At 46.9% G+C, this 19,919-nt stretch overlaps 1 protein-coding gene across 2 annotated transcripts in view; it reads right to left on the reverse strand.

The window, feature by feature from the left end:
- Armc9 (armadillo repeat containing 9) overlaps positions 1–19,919 on the reverse strand; it is a 114,243-nt gene that overhangs the window by 44,156 nt on the left and 50,168 nt on the right. For both annotated transcript variants that reach the window (XM_075951459.1, XM_075951461.1), the window contains exons 15-19: positions 16,873–17,012; positions 15,238–15,314; positions 12,553–12,627; positions 7,133–7,223; positions 1,641–1,696 (exon numbers count right to left, since the gene is read on the reverse strand). In XM_075951459.1, the coding sequence (XP_075807574.1) occupies positions 1,641–1,696; positions 7,133–7,223; positions 12,553–12,627; positions 15,238–15,314; positions 16,873–17,012 (439 nt within the window). The remainder of the gene's footprint in view (positions 1–1,640; positions 1,697–7,132; positions 7,224–12,552; positions 12,628–15,237; positions 15,315–16,872; positions 17,013–19,919) is intronic.

Below are 19,919 nucleotides of genomic sequence, written 5' to 3' on the forward strand. Positions count from 1 at the left end.
TGAAACAAGTCATTGAGAAAACAGAGGAACCCCAAAGTTCCCGAAGACAACACAGGAAGGGAAAGCACAGAACCTGAGAGGAACCCTTTTTGGATATGGTGACAAAAAGTTCATGGAATGAAATGATTAACTACTCAGAACTGGTAAAGCGTCAAGCACAAAGGGAGCGTCTCGCTTCAGAGATGCACAGTAGCTGGGCTCTACCCTAGGGGTGGCAGCAACAGCCTTGAATGCAGGTGCCTATGTTTGTTTAGTGTCGAGAGAACAAATTTTACGCCTTTAAATACTTGGAAAAAATTAAATGACATTAAAATTATATAGTCTTCTAACTTTTAGTGCCCACAAATAGTTTTCGGGGAATACAGACAGGTTTCCCAACAACCACTGTGCTAAAGGGCAGAATTGAGTGGCTCAAACTAAGACCATGTGGCCCTCCCAGACTGACACATTGTCAACTTTCCCCTTACAGAGTCTGCTGACTTGGCTGAGCCAAGTCTTACCAGACAGCTTTTCTTGGGCACAGGGCTGGTCTCCGTCCCCTGTGGAGAGGTCCTTGGCTGGATCTGGTGCTCCCTTGCCCTGAGAGTGTCCACTGGTGCCACCTGCAGCCCAGAAAAGGAACGGCAGGCAGGAAACTGGGTTGTAGGGGAAGACCCTAAATAACTATGGCCTCACTGATGCCTCTTCGGAACACAGACTTGGCTTTCACCAAACACTCTTTAAACTGACAGAGCAGAACATTCACATATGGGGTGGATGCTCCCCAAAGAGAAGGTGCTCCCAGTATTTCCATCTGTACTAACTGCTCCCCACGCACAGAACGAAGGAAAGAATGTTGTCACCACGAGAATGATGATAATGTGTCTGCCCTTTCTATGTCTGAAGGGAAAGCCACACAGAAGCTTATCATCTTAGCTGCCTCCTGCAGCCTGCAAGCTACTGGCCTTGCTAGCACCTCACCAAGACGCCACAGGTTAACTAACTTCTGAGGACCAGGGGGCAGATTTGTCAGTCGGCAAACCTACACCAAAAGAATGAACACAGGACAGTGGAGTCGTTGGTTCTGCCAGCTCCAAACCAAACCAGGCCCCCTTGTCTAGAGCGACTCATCATGAGCCTATGTACCTCATTCCTTTCACCAAGGAGACAGGCAAGAGCTCACAGCCTTTCAGAGCAAAGAACTCACAGAGAAGAACTTCTTTTTGACCCTTCCCCTAGAAGCAAGCGGAGGTGCGAGGCTGCACTTATGAAGTGTGCCAGCATCACGGGGTCTGTGTCCACGCCCCAGTCTGGACTGGACTTATGTGTGTGGAGTCGAATGCCGCAGGAGGACTTCCCTGAGACTTTGGAGCCCAGAGAGGATGGGAAACTTAATCCTTCCATCTGGGAGCCCAGCTTCTGACCCATAAGAAGTCCACGCTGGAGCACTGGAAGACACCAGCCACCTGGAGAGGTTGTGGAGGATGAGGGTGGTGGCACTTGAGACCTCAGTGAGGGCCACAGAACCGCAGCACACCGAGTCTCCATTAACCCCACAACTGCAAGGAAGACACCACAGCTGCCTAAGTGCTCGGGACATAAAAGGGACATAGAGGAGCATGGCAGAGCTTTCTGTGTTGTCTCAAGAGCCTTCAACTTACTTCATCATCTTCATCTTCTTCATCATCGGATTCGAGAACACCATCCAGTAAATCTTCTATAAAGAAAAAATTCATCAGAAAAACCACAAGGCTTGGCCTTCGGTCCCTGAATGTCAGCCAGAGCGCTCATGTGAGCATCATACAGAGTCATACTCCTGACCACAAGCCCTGACAGCTTCAGAACAGGGCACTTCCGCAGCCCTGAGAGCTCCTGGTCACCACCCTTCCACCTCCTGATCCCCCATTATTACTCCCGTTTACTCCCTTGGCCATCCCTAATTACAGCTGCTTCAGCCACACTTGGCTATCATTCTTTTTTTTTTTTTTTTTTTTTTTTGGTTTTTTCGAGACAGGGTTTCTCTGTAGTTTTGGTGCTTGTCCCGGAACTAGCTCTTGTAGACCAGGCTGGCCTCGAACTCACAGAGATCCGCCTGCCTCTGCCTCCCGAGTGCTGGGATTAAAGGCGTGCGCCACCACCGCCTGGCCTTGGCTATCATTCTTAGCAGCCTCAAACACACTCTGCTTTTATCAGAACATATTTGTTCTTACTCTTATGAATGCAGAACTGGAGAGAACTGCAGGGCAGAAAATGACCTAGTGTTTACTCCTTGAAGCCCGCTAGTTCTGCAGAGGTGCAAATTCATTTGATCCTCACGGGAGCTCTGTTGATCATCAGTCCTCAAGCACAGTCAACAGTGGAGGCGCAGAGGGACCACGTCCTAAGCCCCTTTGCTCTAACCCGAAGGGGTAGCTTTGCAAAGGAGCTGACAAGAGGCTACCCTTCAGATGGGCATTATGGGGGCTGGGAGGTGGGAGAGAGAGACAGAGAGACAGACACACACAGAGACAGACTGACCACAAAGGGCCATGATCAGGCCTTGAAGAAGATTAGGAGAGAGAGCACTTATACTAGAGATGCCATGATGGGGTCTTGAAGGGAGAGGAGTCATCTTTTCAAACTTGGGAGGAACTGCATTAGGAGAGACTGCTATCTTTCACAGCAGAACTGGGCCTGAAGGGAAGAACTTCTAAAATCCCCTGAACAACGAGAATTTCTGATTCAGACCTTCTTGGGTGGGGTGGGGTGATTGAGGGGGCGGCAGGAAGTTCCACACCATGTGACTTGTGGCCTAGCCTACAAGCAAAGGGGAACGGAGCAGGCATTAGCACTAGGCAGAAGCACAAATTTATCATGCAGCTACAAGGGAGTAGGACTGGGCTTGCCTTCTCCCCAAAGCTGTGTGCGTAAATAGTCAGAGCAGAGGCCTGGCAGTTCTTTGTTGGGGACAAAACCTGACTTCTTCGAAGTTGCCTCATCTGGTCTCTCAGAGTAGACAAGGCTGAAGTGGCAGGTCTATGACAGAACATCATGACTTTCCCAGAGAGCAGGGGCGGGGGTGCTGGCGGCGCTGGCGGCACCTAGGTTCTCGAAGGCCAAGGCTCATCATTAGATTGTTAGTTTACACAGATGCACAAGTCCACAGTACTTGCTACCAGAGAATGAGCCATTTCCTCACCTGGCAAATGGGGCAAATACTGCTTACTCCTCGGATTCTGGGAAAGGAGGGGAGGGAACAGCCAGGAGGATTTTATAGCACACTGGAACTAAGGGACCTGGTCCAGGTACATAGCAGACAACACCCAATCCTTTACTTTCTCCTCTGAGTAGCCTTCAACAGGTCATCCTCTCTCCCTCAGCATGGCACCTAGACTCCCAGCAGCACTCTCCCTATGGAAGAGCCCAATTCCTAGTGCATGGATGGCTGCTGACGTGCCAGGAAGCCCCGTCAGAGTTAACTGTCAACCCGACTGAAGTAAGAGATGCTTATGAGATTAGTAAAGTTCACTTCTGATGCGGCTCTGAAGGCTGATGGTTAATCTTGACTGTCATCTTGATGACACTGTGGAAACAAACCTCTGGGCAGGTCTGGGAGGGAGTTCCTAGACTGGGATCACTGGGTATGAAGGTGTACTTTAAATGTGGGCTGAATTTCTGAATGAAAAGAGAAAGTGAGCCAGATGTGTGGTGCGCACTTTCAATCCCAGCACTTGGGAAGCAGAGGCGGGGGTTCTCTCTGTTGGATCTCTGTGCGTTCAAGGCCAGCCTGGCCTACAAAGTGGACAGCTCAAGCCCTTACACAGAGAAACCCTGTCTCCAAAAGCAAACAAAAAATGAAAGGAAGGAAGGAAGAAAAAGAGAAAGTGGGCCGATCACCTGCATTCTTCTCTCCAGTCTCTCTAATCTCAGCATTCCTAACTGCAGACACAATGGGGTGAGCCCCCCAGCTCACGGTGCCATGATGGACTGTTCCTTCAAACTGTGAGCTAAAAGAGCCCCTCCCTCCTTACGTGTTTTCCTCAGCTATCTCATCACAGCCACAGAAAGGAACGGAGGACACTGAGATGATTGGCAGGTGAGTGGGAGGGCCTGCCCGGAACATGGTGGCCCCATACAGTCGGCTGGGGACCCAGGCAGGGTGAGAAGGGGTGAAGTGCAAGCTCCACTCTTTCAGAGCAAAGGGGTCTGTGGCTGCTCTAGCTCCTTCAGCCTTTCCGTGTGAACTCAGCAGGGATTCCAGGAAGTTTCTAGGCCTTTAGCCTTGGATTAGGGTCTCTCTTGTTCTGAGGATTCTAGATTCTTGGACTGAGCAACTTCCAGGTTCTCTGTCTCTGTAGCAAGTAGACAATTACTAGAGGACAACCTAGCCTCCAATTGTGCAAGCCGAGCTAATAAATCTTTTGTAACACACTCACCCCCCCCCCCACACACACACACACCACACACTCAAACACACATTTTCTATTGGTTCTGGTCCTTGAGAGAACCCTAAGAGATCTTTCCCCACCCACTGTTCTGGGTCCTAAGTCCCTGAAGGCAGAAGACCTAACTAACTTCTTCCTGCTGCATCTTCCTCATTAGATTTTATCCCTTGAAAGACACGAAGGTCAAGAAAACCTGAGAGAAGAAGGAAACAGGAGAGAGAGGGAACTAAAGACCATACTTGAAGAGACTTCCTAGCTTACCGAGAAAGGGGTCAGGCAAGCAGAAACTACGAGAGGCAAGCATCCATGCTGACACAGCCTCAGAAGGGAGCGTCCATACTGATTTCCTGGGCCTGAGCCAGGGGGACACAGAAGCCTGTCCCTTCACTGGTGCTTGCACAGTTGCACACCCTCCTGACCTGCACCATGGTCTCAGAAGGCTGGCTGTCCAGACGGTGCTGTGCACTCTGCATTCGCCTGCATTTTAATCATCTAATTCCTCTCTGCCTACAGGCAGTCCTCCAGTACACCACGAGGAAATGCCTTCTAAAATGCAACAATGACAATAGAAAATATACCCTCCAAAAATAGAGATTGAAATGAATGCTGAAAATCCTTAATTTGGGTTCTAAAGACAGTTTACCAGAACACTATTAATACAAGTAGCTTGGACAATAAATTATAAAAAAAAAAAATGCAAAATAGCACTATCATTATGCCACCAATTACATACTCCCTATGGTCACATATCTAAGGCCCCTCAGTAAGACGTGCTTTACTTTGACCCCCCAGCCCAGTTCCCGATCCCCAATCCTATAATCTCTTAACTTATTGGCTCAGACATCCTTACTACCCAGAACCCTCCAGACCTATGAACTAGCGTCCCTTACAGGCCGCAGTTCCTCCTCCAGGGACAACTATCTCCTCACTCCTCCTGAGTTGGTGCATGCCTTACAAGGGCGCTCCCTTGGTAACTAGCACAGCCTAAAGTTGGGATTTTGCTTGGCCTTGCTTCTGCTGGATATACTGGCTGGCATCTCTAACCTTTCTCTGTGATAGATCCACTGGCTACCCTCACTCGAGTCATGGCCTGGGCCCAAGTCAGGGGACAAACCTCCCACTGTTGTTGGCTACATATTCTGCATGTTTCTGCAGCAGGCTGAAATTTTCCGTTAGGTTCCACCTTGCTGGAAGAACCTGAGAATTTCAAAGCTCCCCTGCTCCCAGGACTGATTTCATCAGTATGACACGACCCAGACTGGGAAATGTGGGTGGAAGATGGCTGCCAGTGGGCACTTCCCTGGTGTGCTGGGTTCTTTGGAGAGATGGGGACACTCTTCCTTTTCTTGTGTACTGAATGGAACTGTGTACTTGGATTGCTGGTGCCAGGGAAGGCATGGGGAGAGATGGGTGATAAACTTGGTCCCCAGATGTCCACAGAAAGCGCAAGGGGCTTCCCTATCCCTCACACAAAGCTTCTCTGTTCTCTTGTCAGATGCGTATCATGGCAATGAAGGGGCTGGAAAGAGGACATGCTGCCTCCCTCCTGCTGCCATGTTTTTCTGAAATGGTGACATTTTCTACATGGTTCTAGAAAGACTGGTATCTGTTCCATTAACTGGCCACAGGACCTGGGAAAATTGTCCTTATCAGTGGGACAAGATTTAAGAGGGGACAGGAGGGGCTCGTAAAGAGGTCTTACAAGGGAAGAGAAGGCCTCAGAAATTGCTCTGACCTCCTTTTTGTTGACCACAAAAAGTGTGATAGTGTGATAAGAGATCTCTACTGTGATAAGAGATGTTAATATGGACAATGTGGCCTTGACTACCTTGCTAAACACGTGAGGGGGAAGTGTGCGTGCACACGTATGTACATGCACACGTGTGAATGTGGAGCAGGAGTCACCCTGCACGCCATTCCAGAGGAGCTGCCCGTCTTGTCTGTTGGGACAGTGTCTCTCTGGGATCTAGGCTAGGCTGACGGGCCAGTGAGCCTCAGGGATCTGCCTGTTTCCAACTCTCCAGTTCTGGGATTACAAGTGTGTGTAACAATGCCCGGCTTTTCTTACATGGATGCTGCTGTTCAAACTCAGGTCCTTATACTTACACAGCAAGCACTTCAGGGGTAGAGCCAACTCCCTGACTCTCATATCCCCATTGTGGGGTGTATGTGTGTGTGTGTGTGAGAGAGAGAGAGAGAGAGAGAGAGAGAGAGAGAGTGTGTGTGTGTCAGAAAGAGAGAAACACTAGATATGGAGCCCAGGGCCTTATGTAGGTCAAGCAGACGCTGTCCTACTGAGTTACACTCTAGCCCTTGGCTGAACTTTCTTGTGTTGAACTTGCCCCCACTACTTTCTTCAAACACTTCTTTTTTTGCTTGTTTTTATTTTTCGAGGTGGAGTCTTGTTTATGTAGTCTAGGATAGCCTTAAACTCTTAATGTAGCCCAGGCTGACCTTGAACTCATTATGATCCTCCTGCCTCAGCTTCTCTAGTGCTGGAATCACAGGTGTGCACCACCACATCTGACTCAAAAGCCTCCTGAATAACACCAGGCGTCACAACCCTCCACCACCACATCTGACTCAAAAGCCTCCTGAATAACACCAGGCGTCACAACCCTCCACCACCACATCTGACTCAAAAGCCTCCTGAATAACACCAGGCGTCACAACCCTCCGTGAGGAAGCCTGTGCACCTTTCTGACACATGGGTCTCCCGTGACACTGACCGGCATTCAGCTGCTTGATGATGAACTCTATCTGGCGGATCATTTCAGCGTTGCCCTCTTTGATGAAGCATCGCAGGATATCCTCCATTCCCTAGGAGCAGAGCAGAGACAGACATTTCAGGGTTGCGATGGGAAGGACCGCTTTTCAGCGGGGTAGTTTCATCTAATCCAAAAGACATTCTTTCCTTCTTCTGGGGAAAGACTATTTAAAATAAAAATTATCTGCTTGGTATTAAACATTTCCTTTAAAATTCACAGTGAAATTGTTTTCTTCTTGGTTGACGATCTCAATTTAATTACGATATTATAATACACTTAGGAAAAGCTGAAAAGACCATGAGCTTGCACTGTATGCCTCTATCCCCGTGCCTGTGGTTATGTACACCACTGCCTTTAGTTTGGGAAACGTGGTTTGGGGAGGTGATCCCTTTCCCATGTTCTCCCTAAGTTTATACACATTCTCTTAATTTTAGGATCATTTGTGATCTTTGAGAAGCTGAACCACATGTTTTAAACAAACAGAGGCTTTTCCAAACAACTGTAATTCCTATTCTATCAAAAGGATGATAGAGAGGCCAGGGAGATGGCCTGGCCGGTAAAAACACAGGCTGCACAAGCCTGGTGACCTAAGTACAACCCCTGGGACCCATGTAAAAAGGCAGATGCGGCAGTGCACAGCTGGAATCCAGCACTCCTACGAGACATCACAGGAAGAAGATGCGGCAGTGCACAGCTGCAATCCAGCACTCCAAGAGACCACAGGTGGAAGCAGGTGGGAAGACAGGCTACAGCACACAGGGCAGAGGCAGAGACGAGACAGACACAAGCAGAAAGGAGAACCAAGGCATGAAAATCGTCCATGGACATTCCCATGTGCTCAGGCCACCCCACGTTTCAAATAAATAAATTAATGAGATTCTTTTTTGGTTTTTAGAGACAGAGTCTTACAATGTAGCTCTGGCTAGCCTGAAACTATGTAGATCAGGTTAGCCTTAAACTTAAAAGAGATATGCCTGCCTCTGTCTCCCAAGTGCTAGAATTAAGGGCACGAGCCACCATGTCTGGCTTTATTAAAATTTTCAAGAAAGAACAACAGAGATGGACAGATGGCTAGACAGTTAGGAGCACTTACTGATCCCACAGAGGACCCAGATTTGACTGCTAGCACCCACATGGCAGCTCACAACTGTCTGTAACTCTAGTTCTAGGGGATCTGACACCTTCTAACTTCCTTGGGCACCAGGCATGCAAGTACATGCACATACATGCACGTAAAACATTCTCATCCAAAGAACTAGAAGAAAAGCCATACAAAATTATAGAGTTACTATACTGTACCACTATAACACAATAGCACTAGAATTTCCCACTCTAGCTAAGAGAACTTAAGCAAATTTGGACATAAGATACTAACTTAGACAAAGTACTATTCCTCTTCTTCCCCCTCCCCTGAAGCACTGGGATGTGCGCGTGTGCTCTGCTGGACCAAAAAGATGTTTTCTAGGCACCAAGAAGGGAAGCATAACTAAGAACGAACCCAGGACAGAGCAGCTGGCGTCCAGAGAGGCTGGCTCACTGGCAGGCAGGCAGACACCCGTCAGACTGCCTAACACTTGCCTTTGAATTTGTGGTGACATGAGCCAATATGGTTTGTATTTTATTGTTTTCAATTTAACTAGTTGATTAATCTACCTATCATCTATCTACCTCTCTCCTCTCCCTCTCTCTCTCTGTCTCTCCCCCTCTCCCCCTCTGTTTTAAAGACAAGGTCTCACAATGTAGTCCTGGCTGTCCTGAACTCACTATATAGATAGACCAGACTAGTCTCAGTCTCGCAAGGGTCCTCCTGGACTAGTGCTTCTAGACTATCCTAATTAAAAGGAGAACATAGCAAACATGGTGGCTCGCCCTAACAGAATCAAGATATTCCATAGAGCTTTGATCATGTGGGATTTGGAATCAGCTCCGAGTCAGGTCCCATTGCTACCTTACTTGAATCACTCAACTTCACCCAGAGACAAGATATATCATTGGTACTACTTCTGTAGATGTCTGTCTCTCAAAAGGTAAGGCCTGTATGTAACTGTCTATAAGACCTGAGTGTTTCACTTGTGCAAATTATACCCAACAAATGCTGTCTAGTCCAATGGATGGCACAAAGGGGGTGCTTAGTGTGTGGTGAAACGGCACCTGCTGGGTCTGGAGGGACCTGTGGTGTGGCTCAGGTGAGAAAGCGCAGCTGAAGCCCTGGTGTAATGAGATGTCCCAGAGGGCACAGTGAGAAGATCCGAGGGCTGGGCCAGAACCTTAGAGAAAAATGGCACTGCACGCCTAGAGACAGTAGACCATGAAGGTCTGCAAGAGAGAACCAACTGATGGGTGCCCACACAGCAAGGGCAGTGTTTCAAAGAGGACTGAGAGACTGTGCCAACTCTTGTGGGTCAGTCTGCTATCTGAGCTTGTCCTATAGCCACCTATCACAGTCTGCCTTAGTTCTTGGCTGCCAGAACTCTTCCCCACAAGGGTGAGTTAGGGGCTATTAATAGAAGACAGTCATATATGTGTTCAACCTCAACATGCCAATAACCACAATGGTTTCTGAGCAGTTTAGGACTAGCCAGAGACAAAGAATTCATCCAGACTCTTCTCCCAGAGGCACCTTCTGTGAGGACTATCTTTCCATCCCTTTATAGGTCACTTTAGTCTACTGGCTCTCATTCCTACGTCTCCAGCTTAGTTAGCATGTGGAAAACAAACAGCTCGCCATCTGTAGTTAGGAGGATTGTTCAAACACTTTCTTCATAGCAAACAATCCAGTGAAAAGCTTCACATATTTTTTTAAAACCACATATAGTAGGTAATGTTTAATCTAAATTATAGAAATGAGTAGACATAAAAAGTAACAGTATTCTGCTGGGCGTGGTGGCACACGCCTGTAATCTAGTGTTTGGCAGGCAAAGGCAGAAGGACCAAAGGCTCCAATCCTCCCTGGGCTAGAGTAAGACCCTGCCTGTAAAAATAAACAACAAAACCTGGTATTTCATCCTAAAAGCAACAGCCTGGCCCTTCAGATAACCTGCATAAACAAGGTGGGGAGGATAGCAGGGACTGTCACTAGCCACTTGCTTGTCTCAGAACACACAGAGCCAAGCAGAAAGAACTGAGGAACTCAGCTCTCATTAAAGAAAACACCGAGAGCGCAGGCTGAGTTCTACCTCGGAGGAAATGCCTGCATCAGAGAGGTTTGGATTTCTTAGATTTTTGGGACATCTGCATATACATAATAAGATAGATATCCTAAGGATGGAGACCCAGTATAATGAGAATTCATTTATGTTCCACAGTTTCACATACCTTCTATATGGAGGCTCAAGATAATTTTACATAGTATACCTATATTACATAGTATATAATCACACATGTACACGCACGCACACACACAACCTGTTGTTATTTTTGAGACCGTCTCACTGTATAACCCACACTGGCCCCAAGCTAATGACCTTCCTACTTCTGTCTGCTGAATGCTAGTGCTGTGTACTAGCCAACACAGCTCTACAACATTTTAACAGTTTTGTGAATGAAACAGCTTCATGGCGAGCATTTTCCATCTTTGGTTTCATGTCTGTGCTTAAAATTTCTATTTTGAGCATTTTAGATGTTCTTTTTTGATTAGTTGGACTTTGTTATTAAATATGCTCATTACTGATTCTTGTATGTATGTATACATTTAAGATAACACAAATGTTTAAAGATTTTTTTATGTGTGTGTGCATGTGTTCATGCCAGCCACATGTGTGCCCTCAAAGGCCAGAAGAGGACACTGGAGTTACAGGTGGGGATGAGCTGCCCTATGTATATGATGGGAACTGAGCCTGGAGCCTCAAGAAGAGCGCCAGCTGCTCTTAACTGCTGAGCATTTCTCTGGCCTCTGTAGTCTGAATTTTTGCAAGAGGACTGCTCAGCTTGTCCCAGCAGAGGTGACAGTAAAGGAGAGAAAACAACCTAATATGGCCAGATTGGACTAAGTTTCTCATTGGATTAAAGACTGCATTAGTGCTGGGATGGGACTTAGTGGCCAAGTCCTTTCTTAGCCACTAAAAGCCACCTCAGTTTCACCCTTGGTACTTACTTTGGGGAAAGGGAGAGAGGGAGAGAGAGAGAGGAAAAGATGGGGAGAGGGAGAGAGGTTTAATTTCTGGTGCGATACTGCAGCACAGGTGTGGAAAGCTCTGGAAGGAAACTCAGGTGCCCCTGGCTGTGTGACTCTAGGCAGGAAGGAAACGGACATAGCATAGTCAGTCCTTCAGGGACTGCTGAGAGGGTTAAGTGGGAAAGAGCAGTGAGCACACCTACTGTGTGTGCACGCGGAAGTCAGAGGATAACTCTCAGGAATTGATTCTCTCCTACCACTCGGGTTCTGAGGTAGAACTCAGGTTGTCAGTTCCATTGTGGGGTGTATCCACATGCAGTTCTTAAATGAATAATGTCTTGTTCAACTGTGACATGATTTTCGAAAACCAACTAGAAGATTTAGTAATTCTCTTCAAAACAAAACCATTGTCTGGAATGTTCTTGTGGTCTCCTGTGTTCTGAGTATGGACACACATCTAATCCCTTCACCACAGAATTTTCTATGTACACAGTTACTCAGGTTTTATACAGCATCAGGAAAAAGGCCAGAGCTTTAGTGGCTTTGCTGGCTAGCTTTAAAAACAACCGTCCTCTCAAATAAGACACTAATCACCCAGCCATTGTTGTTGTACTTCAAATATGAGCACAAATGCAAACAAAGTAAGTAAAACTCTATTTGCCAGCACCTGAGATGCAAACCAGCTTATAAACAGTCAAGAAACGCCTCCAACACTGCAAAAATAAGCCTGCTAAAATTTCCCCAACACTGTAGCTCTTTAACAATTACAATGCAGGGATCCTTGTGAGATTTTGATAAAACAACAGATTCTCCCTTGAGAAAACCACAAATCTATCTTTCACATACAGTTTTAGGGAGTCTGTAAGCTATGTAAGCTGGCCCTGAAGGATTTAGTAATTCTCTTCAAAACAAAACCATTGTCTGGAATGTTCTCTTCCCCACAGCTCTGACTTAAAGTGCTGAGAGGAGCTTTTGAACTGCTCAGGGCTTTGTGTGTGTGTGTGTGTGTGTGTGTATGTGTGTATGTGTGTGTGTGTGTGTGTGTGTGTGTGAGAGAGAGAGAGAGAGAGAGAGAGAGAGAGAGAGAGAGAGAGAGAGGCGGGGGCGGGGGACAGTCTCACAAGAAAGTCTCATGTGAGACAGACTGGCCTCAAACTCACTATGTAGCTCAGGTTGGTCTCAAACTTGCAGCGATCTTTCTGCCTCAGCCTCCCAAGTACTGAGGTTACATGTGAACTGCTATGCCCAGCTCAGCACATCCTCTTACCATGGCTCTGGCCTCCTCACGAATGGATGGGATGGAAAGAATGCTGTACAGGGCTCCGTTCACATACGGCTGTATCTTTAAGAGGAGAAAAAGACCAGTCATTTTTTGCAAGTTTTCAAATACTAACAAATCAATGGAAGATGCCAGCCTCAGGACCAGTCAGGCTTAGGGGAGAGCAGGTGTCCCTGTCTCCAGAACCCAGAATGAACATTTCACAAGAGACACCTCATGTGTTTGTGAGGGCTGCAACTGAGTCCAAATTCAAATCCACCACTCCCTCTCCACCTTCTTCCTGCTTAACTAATGTCAATCCTAGCATTCTGATCACCCAGATTTATCCCCAATATTTCCTCTCTGAGCCATTATTGGTAAGAGCCCTTGTTTCCCCACATCTGCTGCTACTGTCCGTGCTGAGATGTCCTGTCATGACTGGGGATACCTTGTCTCTAAACTAGATCCCACTTCTGAAGCTTTCTCTGTGAGCCACTTACCATGCAGCTGAGCCTTTCTGCCTTTTCAGTGTAATAAGAGCCTTTCTCCATACCCCAAAAATACTAATGTGCAGACAGACATGAGCATCGTTCTCCTGACGACTCTGGGTCTCATCAAGCCCAGAGCTATGTAACACAGGACACACGGGGCTCCCTCTATCTGTTGCAGCCCCCACTCTTCCAGCTTCTAAAATACACATATGTATTTGTGTACCTTTTCTTTTTTGAGACAGACTTGCTTCGACTTGTTACGGAGCTGATGATGACCCTGAATGTCTGACTCTCCTGCCTCTACCTCCAAAGTCCTAGGGTTAGGAGCATGAGACACCACATCTGGTTTATGTGCACTGGGGAGTAAAGACAGGGCTTTCGCATGCTAGACAAGGGTTCTATTGCTCTTAAGCAAATGCACTGGCAATAGCCGATGACAAGAACTAACTCCTCTGGTGTAATCCATTTGCATTCCATTGAGTCACAGGAAGAATGGGATCCCTGCAGCACTCACCTGCCTAAGTTAAACACAATGGAGAAGAGTCCCGGGCAGCAATTAGGACAGGACTGAAGTAGTGAAAACCTCCCTGACTTTGAAATATAAAAGGCCCGCATGAATTGAACAGCCACCTAACATCTACCCGCTGAAGACGCCTGTGTCAGTGAGGTGATGCAGCTGTGGAGAATGTAGCTGCACATGAGATGAACTAGAGCAGAGCTGCCTGTTTGGAATGGGAACAGATGCGCGGCAACCTAGTGCTCCTTTTGACCCAAGGGTCCTGCCAGTCATGCCTGCTGAAAGATGCCCTCTGTCAAAATACGTCTAATTTTGGATGAGGCTTCAGCTGCAGGTGAAAAGTCTTGCCATCATCCCAGTATTCTGGAGGCTGAGACAAGAGAATCACCAGTTTGAGGCTGGCAGGGGCTACATAGAGTTATGGCCAGGCTGGGCTTCTTTGAGATGCCATTATTTCTGAAAAAACATTTGTAAAAACCAAGTGAGAGATGAATCATCCGGAATTTTTTGTTTGTTTTTTTGAGACAGGGTTTCTCTATAGCTTTGGAACCTGACCTGGAACTCTTGTAGACTAGGCTGACCTCGAACTCCCGGAGATTCGCCTGCCTTTGTCTCCTGAGTGCTGGGATTAAAGGCGTGCGCCACCACCATCCGGCTTTGTTATCATATTTAAAAATGGCTAGAAAACCAGCTGTGAGGTAATGAGGTCATTCTGCAGGGCAATCTGAGCCGGCATATGCTGTGACCTGGCAGCCTTGAGGGCCACATACCCCATGGAAGCTCAGTGTGGGGTCCCATGGGGACAACAGGAGCAGCAGAGCTGGGAGCCATCAAAGGCCCGCCCATGAGGAATACAATATGCACCAGGACATGGTGAAAGCCAAGGGTACTGCAGTAGTGAGGCTTAGAACAGGAGACCCAGGACGCACACAGAAAGTTCCCCAGAGAACAGCCATCACCTGATGAGCTCTAGGCTGAAATATGTAATATGTAAATTAAGTTCACACAAACATAGCACCAGAGGTGCTTTAAGGGCACAAGTGTCCACAGGCAACAGTAGAGGAGATATGGGGTGGGGGTGTTAATGTCAGGGGAAGAAATCAGAAAGTGAAAGTGAGGTGGGACAAGGACCTGGCTACATCAGTGAAATATTTCAGATTATACAAGATGTAAAGTTGCTTAAAAAAATGGCCAGAGGATGGGTTGGAGAGTCTTATCAGTGCATAAGATGCTTGCTATATAGGCAGAATGACCTGAGTTCAGATCCCTAGTACCCATGTAAAATCTGGGCAGGTATGGTGGTACCAATAATTCCAGCACTTGGGAGCTAGCCCTGTAGATCCCCAGTCTCTGCCTCCCAAGTGCTAGCAGATGGGAGATCTCAGGGTTCCATGTTCTCATGGATCTTGCCTTAGTAAAGAAAGTGGAGGGCAATCAAGGAAGATACCCAACATCAAATTCAGGCCTTCATGGACACCCACACACACCTGCAATGTCAGACACTTAACACACACACACACACACACACACACACACACACACACACACGACCCTCAAATACATGGAGGAATATACATTAAATACAGCACCTGCCCAAAGCCAACCCCTTGCCTGAAAGGTCACAAGCACCCAGGTCACCATTATAGTCCCCCAATCCACCCAAGGCAAGCAGCACTGCCTGAGTACCTCATGGTTTTCATGGCCAAGGAGATCTGAAAGGACTTTCAGCACGAGCCCTGCCACTTTAGCACACATGCTCTTTCCTGCGGGAAGCAAGGCAGAGGAAAACACACGTCAGACAGGAGAGAGCTGTGTGACAAGCTAGTCACTCAGTCACTCTGAGCCTCAGTCTTCTCCCTTTAAAAACAATTATGATGCTGGTGGGTTTGGTGACACACGCTTATAACCCAGGGAGGCAGAGGGAGGAGGGTCTCTGTGAGCAGGACTACATAGAGAGACCCCATCTCAAACAAACAAACAAATAAAAATAGATTATTAGCACCTGCTCCAAAAGGAGGTACAGAATTAAGTAAGCCCACAAAAACCCTGGGAACTTGGAGCTGGTGGTGGCCATGACAACAGTTCTAGCATAATGTGCTATGTGGGCATACTGTATCACCAAACACATCGCCAAACTGTAAGCATGCTGATGCCAGGAAAGGTGGCTGGGATCTGAGAAGCATGTGCAAGCTGGGGCTCCCACACAGGCTATGCCCAGAGCAGAAGACTGTGCAGTCACCTACTCCGTCAGCAGCACACGTGTGGCTTGGGCAGAGCAGGCGAGCCGCTGAGCCAGCAGACTTCTCACCTACCTTCCTGCAGACCCTGGAGGATGGAGGCAGCCCAGCGAGTGTGCACAGAAACTAAAACTCCCATCTCCGTTGAGTAGGTAAACATTTTTTGGTTTATTTTGAGGGTTCTGCTTTTGCTTTTGAGGCAGAGTCATCAGCCTAAGCCAGTCACCAATTTGCAGTATAACCAAGGAGTATAACCTTGAGCTTTGATCCTCCTGTCTCCACCTTCTGAGTGCTGGGATTACAGGCATGCACCCCCATGCCTACTTTATGACCTAAGGCTTAGTGCATGCCAGTCAACTGAGCTCCAGTCCCATAGGTGAGAAGCAGCTTTTGGTGCCCTTATGAACCTCCAGCTCCAGGACATGGAAAATACTGAGCAGGCAGCATGAATTAATGTCACTATTCCTGCCACTAACTTAATCCCAGAGGATGCTGGGAGCACACTTCTCTGTCTCCAGTGGCAGGGATCATAACTCTTAACTTCCTACCTTTGAAAAGTTCAACAAAAAGCCAGGCGGTGGTGGAGCACACCTTTAATCCCAGCACTCGGGAGGTAGAGGCAGGCAGATCTCTGGGAGTTTAAGGCCAGCCTGGTCTACAGAGCTAGTTCCAGGACAGGCTTCAAAGCTACAGAGAAAGCCTATAGAGAAAAGAAGGAAAGAAGGAAGGAAGGAAGGAAGGAAGGAAGGAAGGAAGGAAGGAAGGAAGGAAGGAGAAAAGTGCAACAAAGATGAAAGAAATGTCACTGCATTTACTCTCCTCTTCAGAAGGGCACTTCACAAGCACAAAACTGCTGTAGATTCTTCCAAGGGTAACATGGTACTTTGGCTTGAAGCACTTGCTAGCTCCATACCTAGCTAGAAATGCTTCACTGTACTAAGTTTTCCATAAGGGAAACAAAAAGCAAGCCCTGCTGAGCTCCCTGGGAATGCAGATTTGTAGGCAGGTCTCTCCAGCCATCCTCCATACCAGGACATGTGCATCTGGGTGTGTGCGTGTGGGGAGGCCTGAGGGGCTGTGACACCTGCACTGCGGAGGCAGAGGTTCATGAGCAACGCCACGGAGTATTCCAGGGTGTAGTCAGACAGGCAGTCGGGGTCCTTCAGAAGGTCGATCAGCCAGAAGATGAGGCCGTCTCTGATCATCGCCGTCTGTAGCGGGCGCCTAAGAGGAAACAACCTTCCTTATTAGATGGATTAACTGGCAAGGGACTTTCCATGGAAGAATGTTCCACGGTGCAGATGGGGATCAAAGGAGTTATGAAAGACAGACTCTGGGGAACACCCTTAAGCCCGCTCAACTGGGACATGATATTTTAAAGAATGATTGAGCAGTAAGAAGTGCCTCCCACTTTGAAAGTCTCCTTTGCAATATCTAAAGCTAGCAGACTTCTACTTCAAATACATGTATGTCATTAACAGCTTTGGCTTACTTGACCCAGGCAATCGGCCACAGAAATACTACTTTGAAAACAAAAACCAACTTGGAGGGGCTCATCTTCCACGATTCCATGTGCTAGATAGACATGCATAAGGCAGAAGTACAGGAGAGATAAGGGAGGCTGGCTAGGGCTGCGGATGGAATGGAGAGTGACGTCAATTCATGAGAGACTTTTTCTGGAGAGACAGAAATGCTCTAAATTAGGACTGGTAAAATGGCTCCGTGGGTGAGTGATTCCTGGACCCACATGGTGAAAGGAGAGAACCGATCCCTACAAATCACCCTCTGACCTCCACAGTACACACATATAAATAAATAAATGGAAAATAGGTTCTTCAATCAAGTTGTGATGGTTGCAGAACTCTGCAAATCCGTGAAAACCAGACTTGTCCATTTATGATGGTGACTTCAGGGGCTAGAAAGATGGCTCAGCAGTTAAAAGCATTGTTGCTGTTGCAGGGGATCTAGGCTCATTTCTCAGCACCCATATCATTGCTCAGAACTCTATGTGTAACCCCTGTTCCAGGGGATCAGAACTCTCTTCTGACTGCTAAAACATGTGTTTCACCAGGCACACGTTACAAATACATACACACAGGCAAAATGCTCATATGTATAAAATAAAACAATTTTTAAAAACTATTTATGTATTTATTATGTATACAATATTCTGTCAGTGTGTATGTCTGCAGGCCAGAAGAGGGCACCAGACCTCATTACAGATGGTTGTGAGCCACCATGTGGTTGCCGGGAATTGAACTCAGGATCTTTGGAAGAGCAGGCAATGCTCTTAACCACTGAGCTATCTCTCCAGCCCCCTAAAACAATTTTTTTTATGGAAACAAAATTCCACTATGTAGCCTTGGCTGGCTGGGACTCACTATGTAGACCAGGCTGGGCTCAAAGTCATTAGAGCTCTACCTGCCTCTGCCTCCCAATTGCTGAGATTAAAGACATGCACTACCGTGCCCAGCTAAGTTGTTGTTTGTAAAAGGGTTCTAAGAAGACATTAGATCTGGTTCAAAAAGAACATGAAGGGCTGGGCAGATGGCTCAGTGGTTAAGAAAACCTGCTGCTGTTTCAGAGAACTCTGGTTCAGTCAGGCAGTTTACAGTCATCTGTAACTGCAGTTCCAGGGATACAATACTCTCTCTGCCCTATGGGGGCACCAGACATGTACACGGTGCACATACATACAAACAAAACACTCACATACATAACATAAATTTAAAAAGAAATACTTAAAAACAGAACAGAACATGACTTTAAAGTTATAATGTAGTACTTCCAGGTCCTGCTAAGTCCAGGCCCAGACTCAGGGTGGGCTTCTGGGATGTGCCAAGGAGAGGGGCCCCCAGAGGACTAACGGGGAACAACCTGACTGTGTGTTTACCCTTACACCAAACACCGGGCTGGCAGTAATGACCCGACACTAGCTAGGGAAGGCAACTGTGTACTCACTGTAATGTCTTTCTCCAGCCCAGCAGACCTTAGACTAGAGGGGAGTTTCTAGCTCTATCATGAAAAGTCATTTACCCTTTCTTACATGTTAACAGAAAGATAACATTTGCATTCTAGAACATCATGAGAATTAAGTAAGAAGAAGTAAGTGGTGCATCAGACCGAAGTCTGATCTCCAAAATATACAAAGAACTCAAGAAATTGGACACCAAAAGATCACATAATCCAATAAAAAAAATGGAGTACAGACCTAAACAGAGATCTCTCAACAGAGGAATCTAAAATGGTTGAAAGACACTTAAGGAAATGCTCAACATCCTTAGCCATCAGAGAAATACAAATCAAAACAACTGTGAGATTCCATCTTACACCTGTCAGAATGGCCAAGATCAAAAAATCTGATGAAACTTATGCTGGAGAGGTTGTGGGGTAAAGGGAACACTCTTGCATTGCTGGTGGGAATGCCAGCTGGTACAGTCCCTTTGGATGTCAGTGTGGCGATTTCTCAGAAAATTAGGAAACAACCTTCCTCAAAACCCAGTAATACCACTTTGGGTATATATCCAAAGGATGCTCAATCGTGCCACAAGGACATGTGCTCAACTATGTTCATAGCAGCTTTGTTTGTCATAGCCAGAACCTGGAAACAACCTAAATGCCCCTCGACTGAAGAATGGATAAGGAAAATGTGGTACATTTACACAATGAAGTACTACACAGCAGAAAAAAATAACGACAGCTTGAAATTTGCAGGCAAATGAATGGAGCTAGAAAACATTATTTTGAGTGAGGTAACCTAGATACAGAAAGACAATTATCACATGTACTCAGTCATAAGTGGTTTTTAAACATAAAGCAAAGAAAACCAGCCTACAAATCACAATCCCAGAGAACCTAGACAACAATGAGGACTCTAAGAGAGACATACATGGATCTAATCTACATAAGAAGTAGAAAAAGACAAGCTCTCCTGTGTAAATTGGGAGCATGGGGACCTTGGGAGAGGGTTGAAGGGGAGGCGAGAGGCAGGGAGGGGAATAGAGAAAAATGTAGAGCTCAATAAATATCAATAAAAAAATTTTTAAAAAAGAAGTGGTGGTTCAAACACACACACACACACACACACACACACACACACAAACATGGTGCATGGCACTCTGAGCTCATGGC

The sequence above is a fragment of the Microtus pennsylvanicus genome, chromosome 17 (genome assembly GCF_037038515.1).
Source record: "Microtus pennsylvanicus isolate mMicPen1 chromosome 17, mMicPen1.hap1, whole genome shotgun sequence".
Classification (NCBI taxonomy): Eukaryota; Metazoa; Chordata; class Mammalia; order Rodentia; family Cricetidae; genus Microtus; species Microtus pennsylvanicus.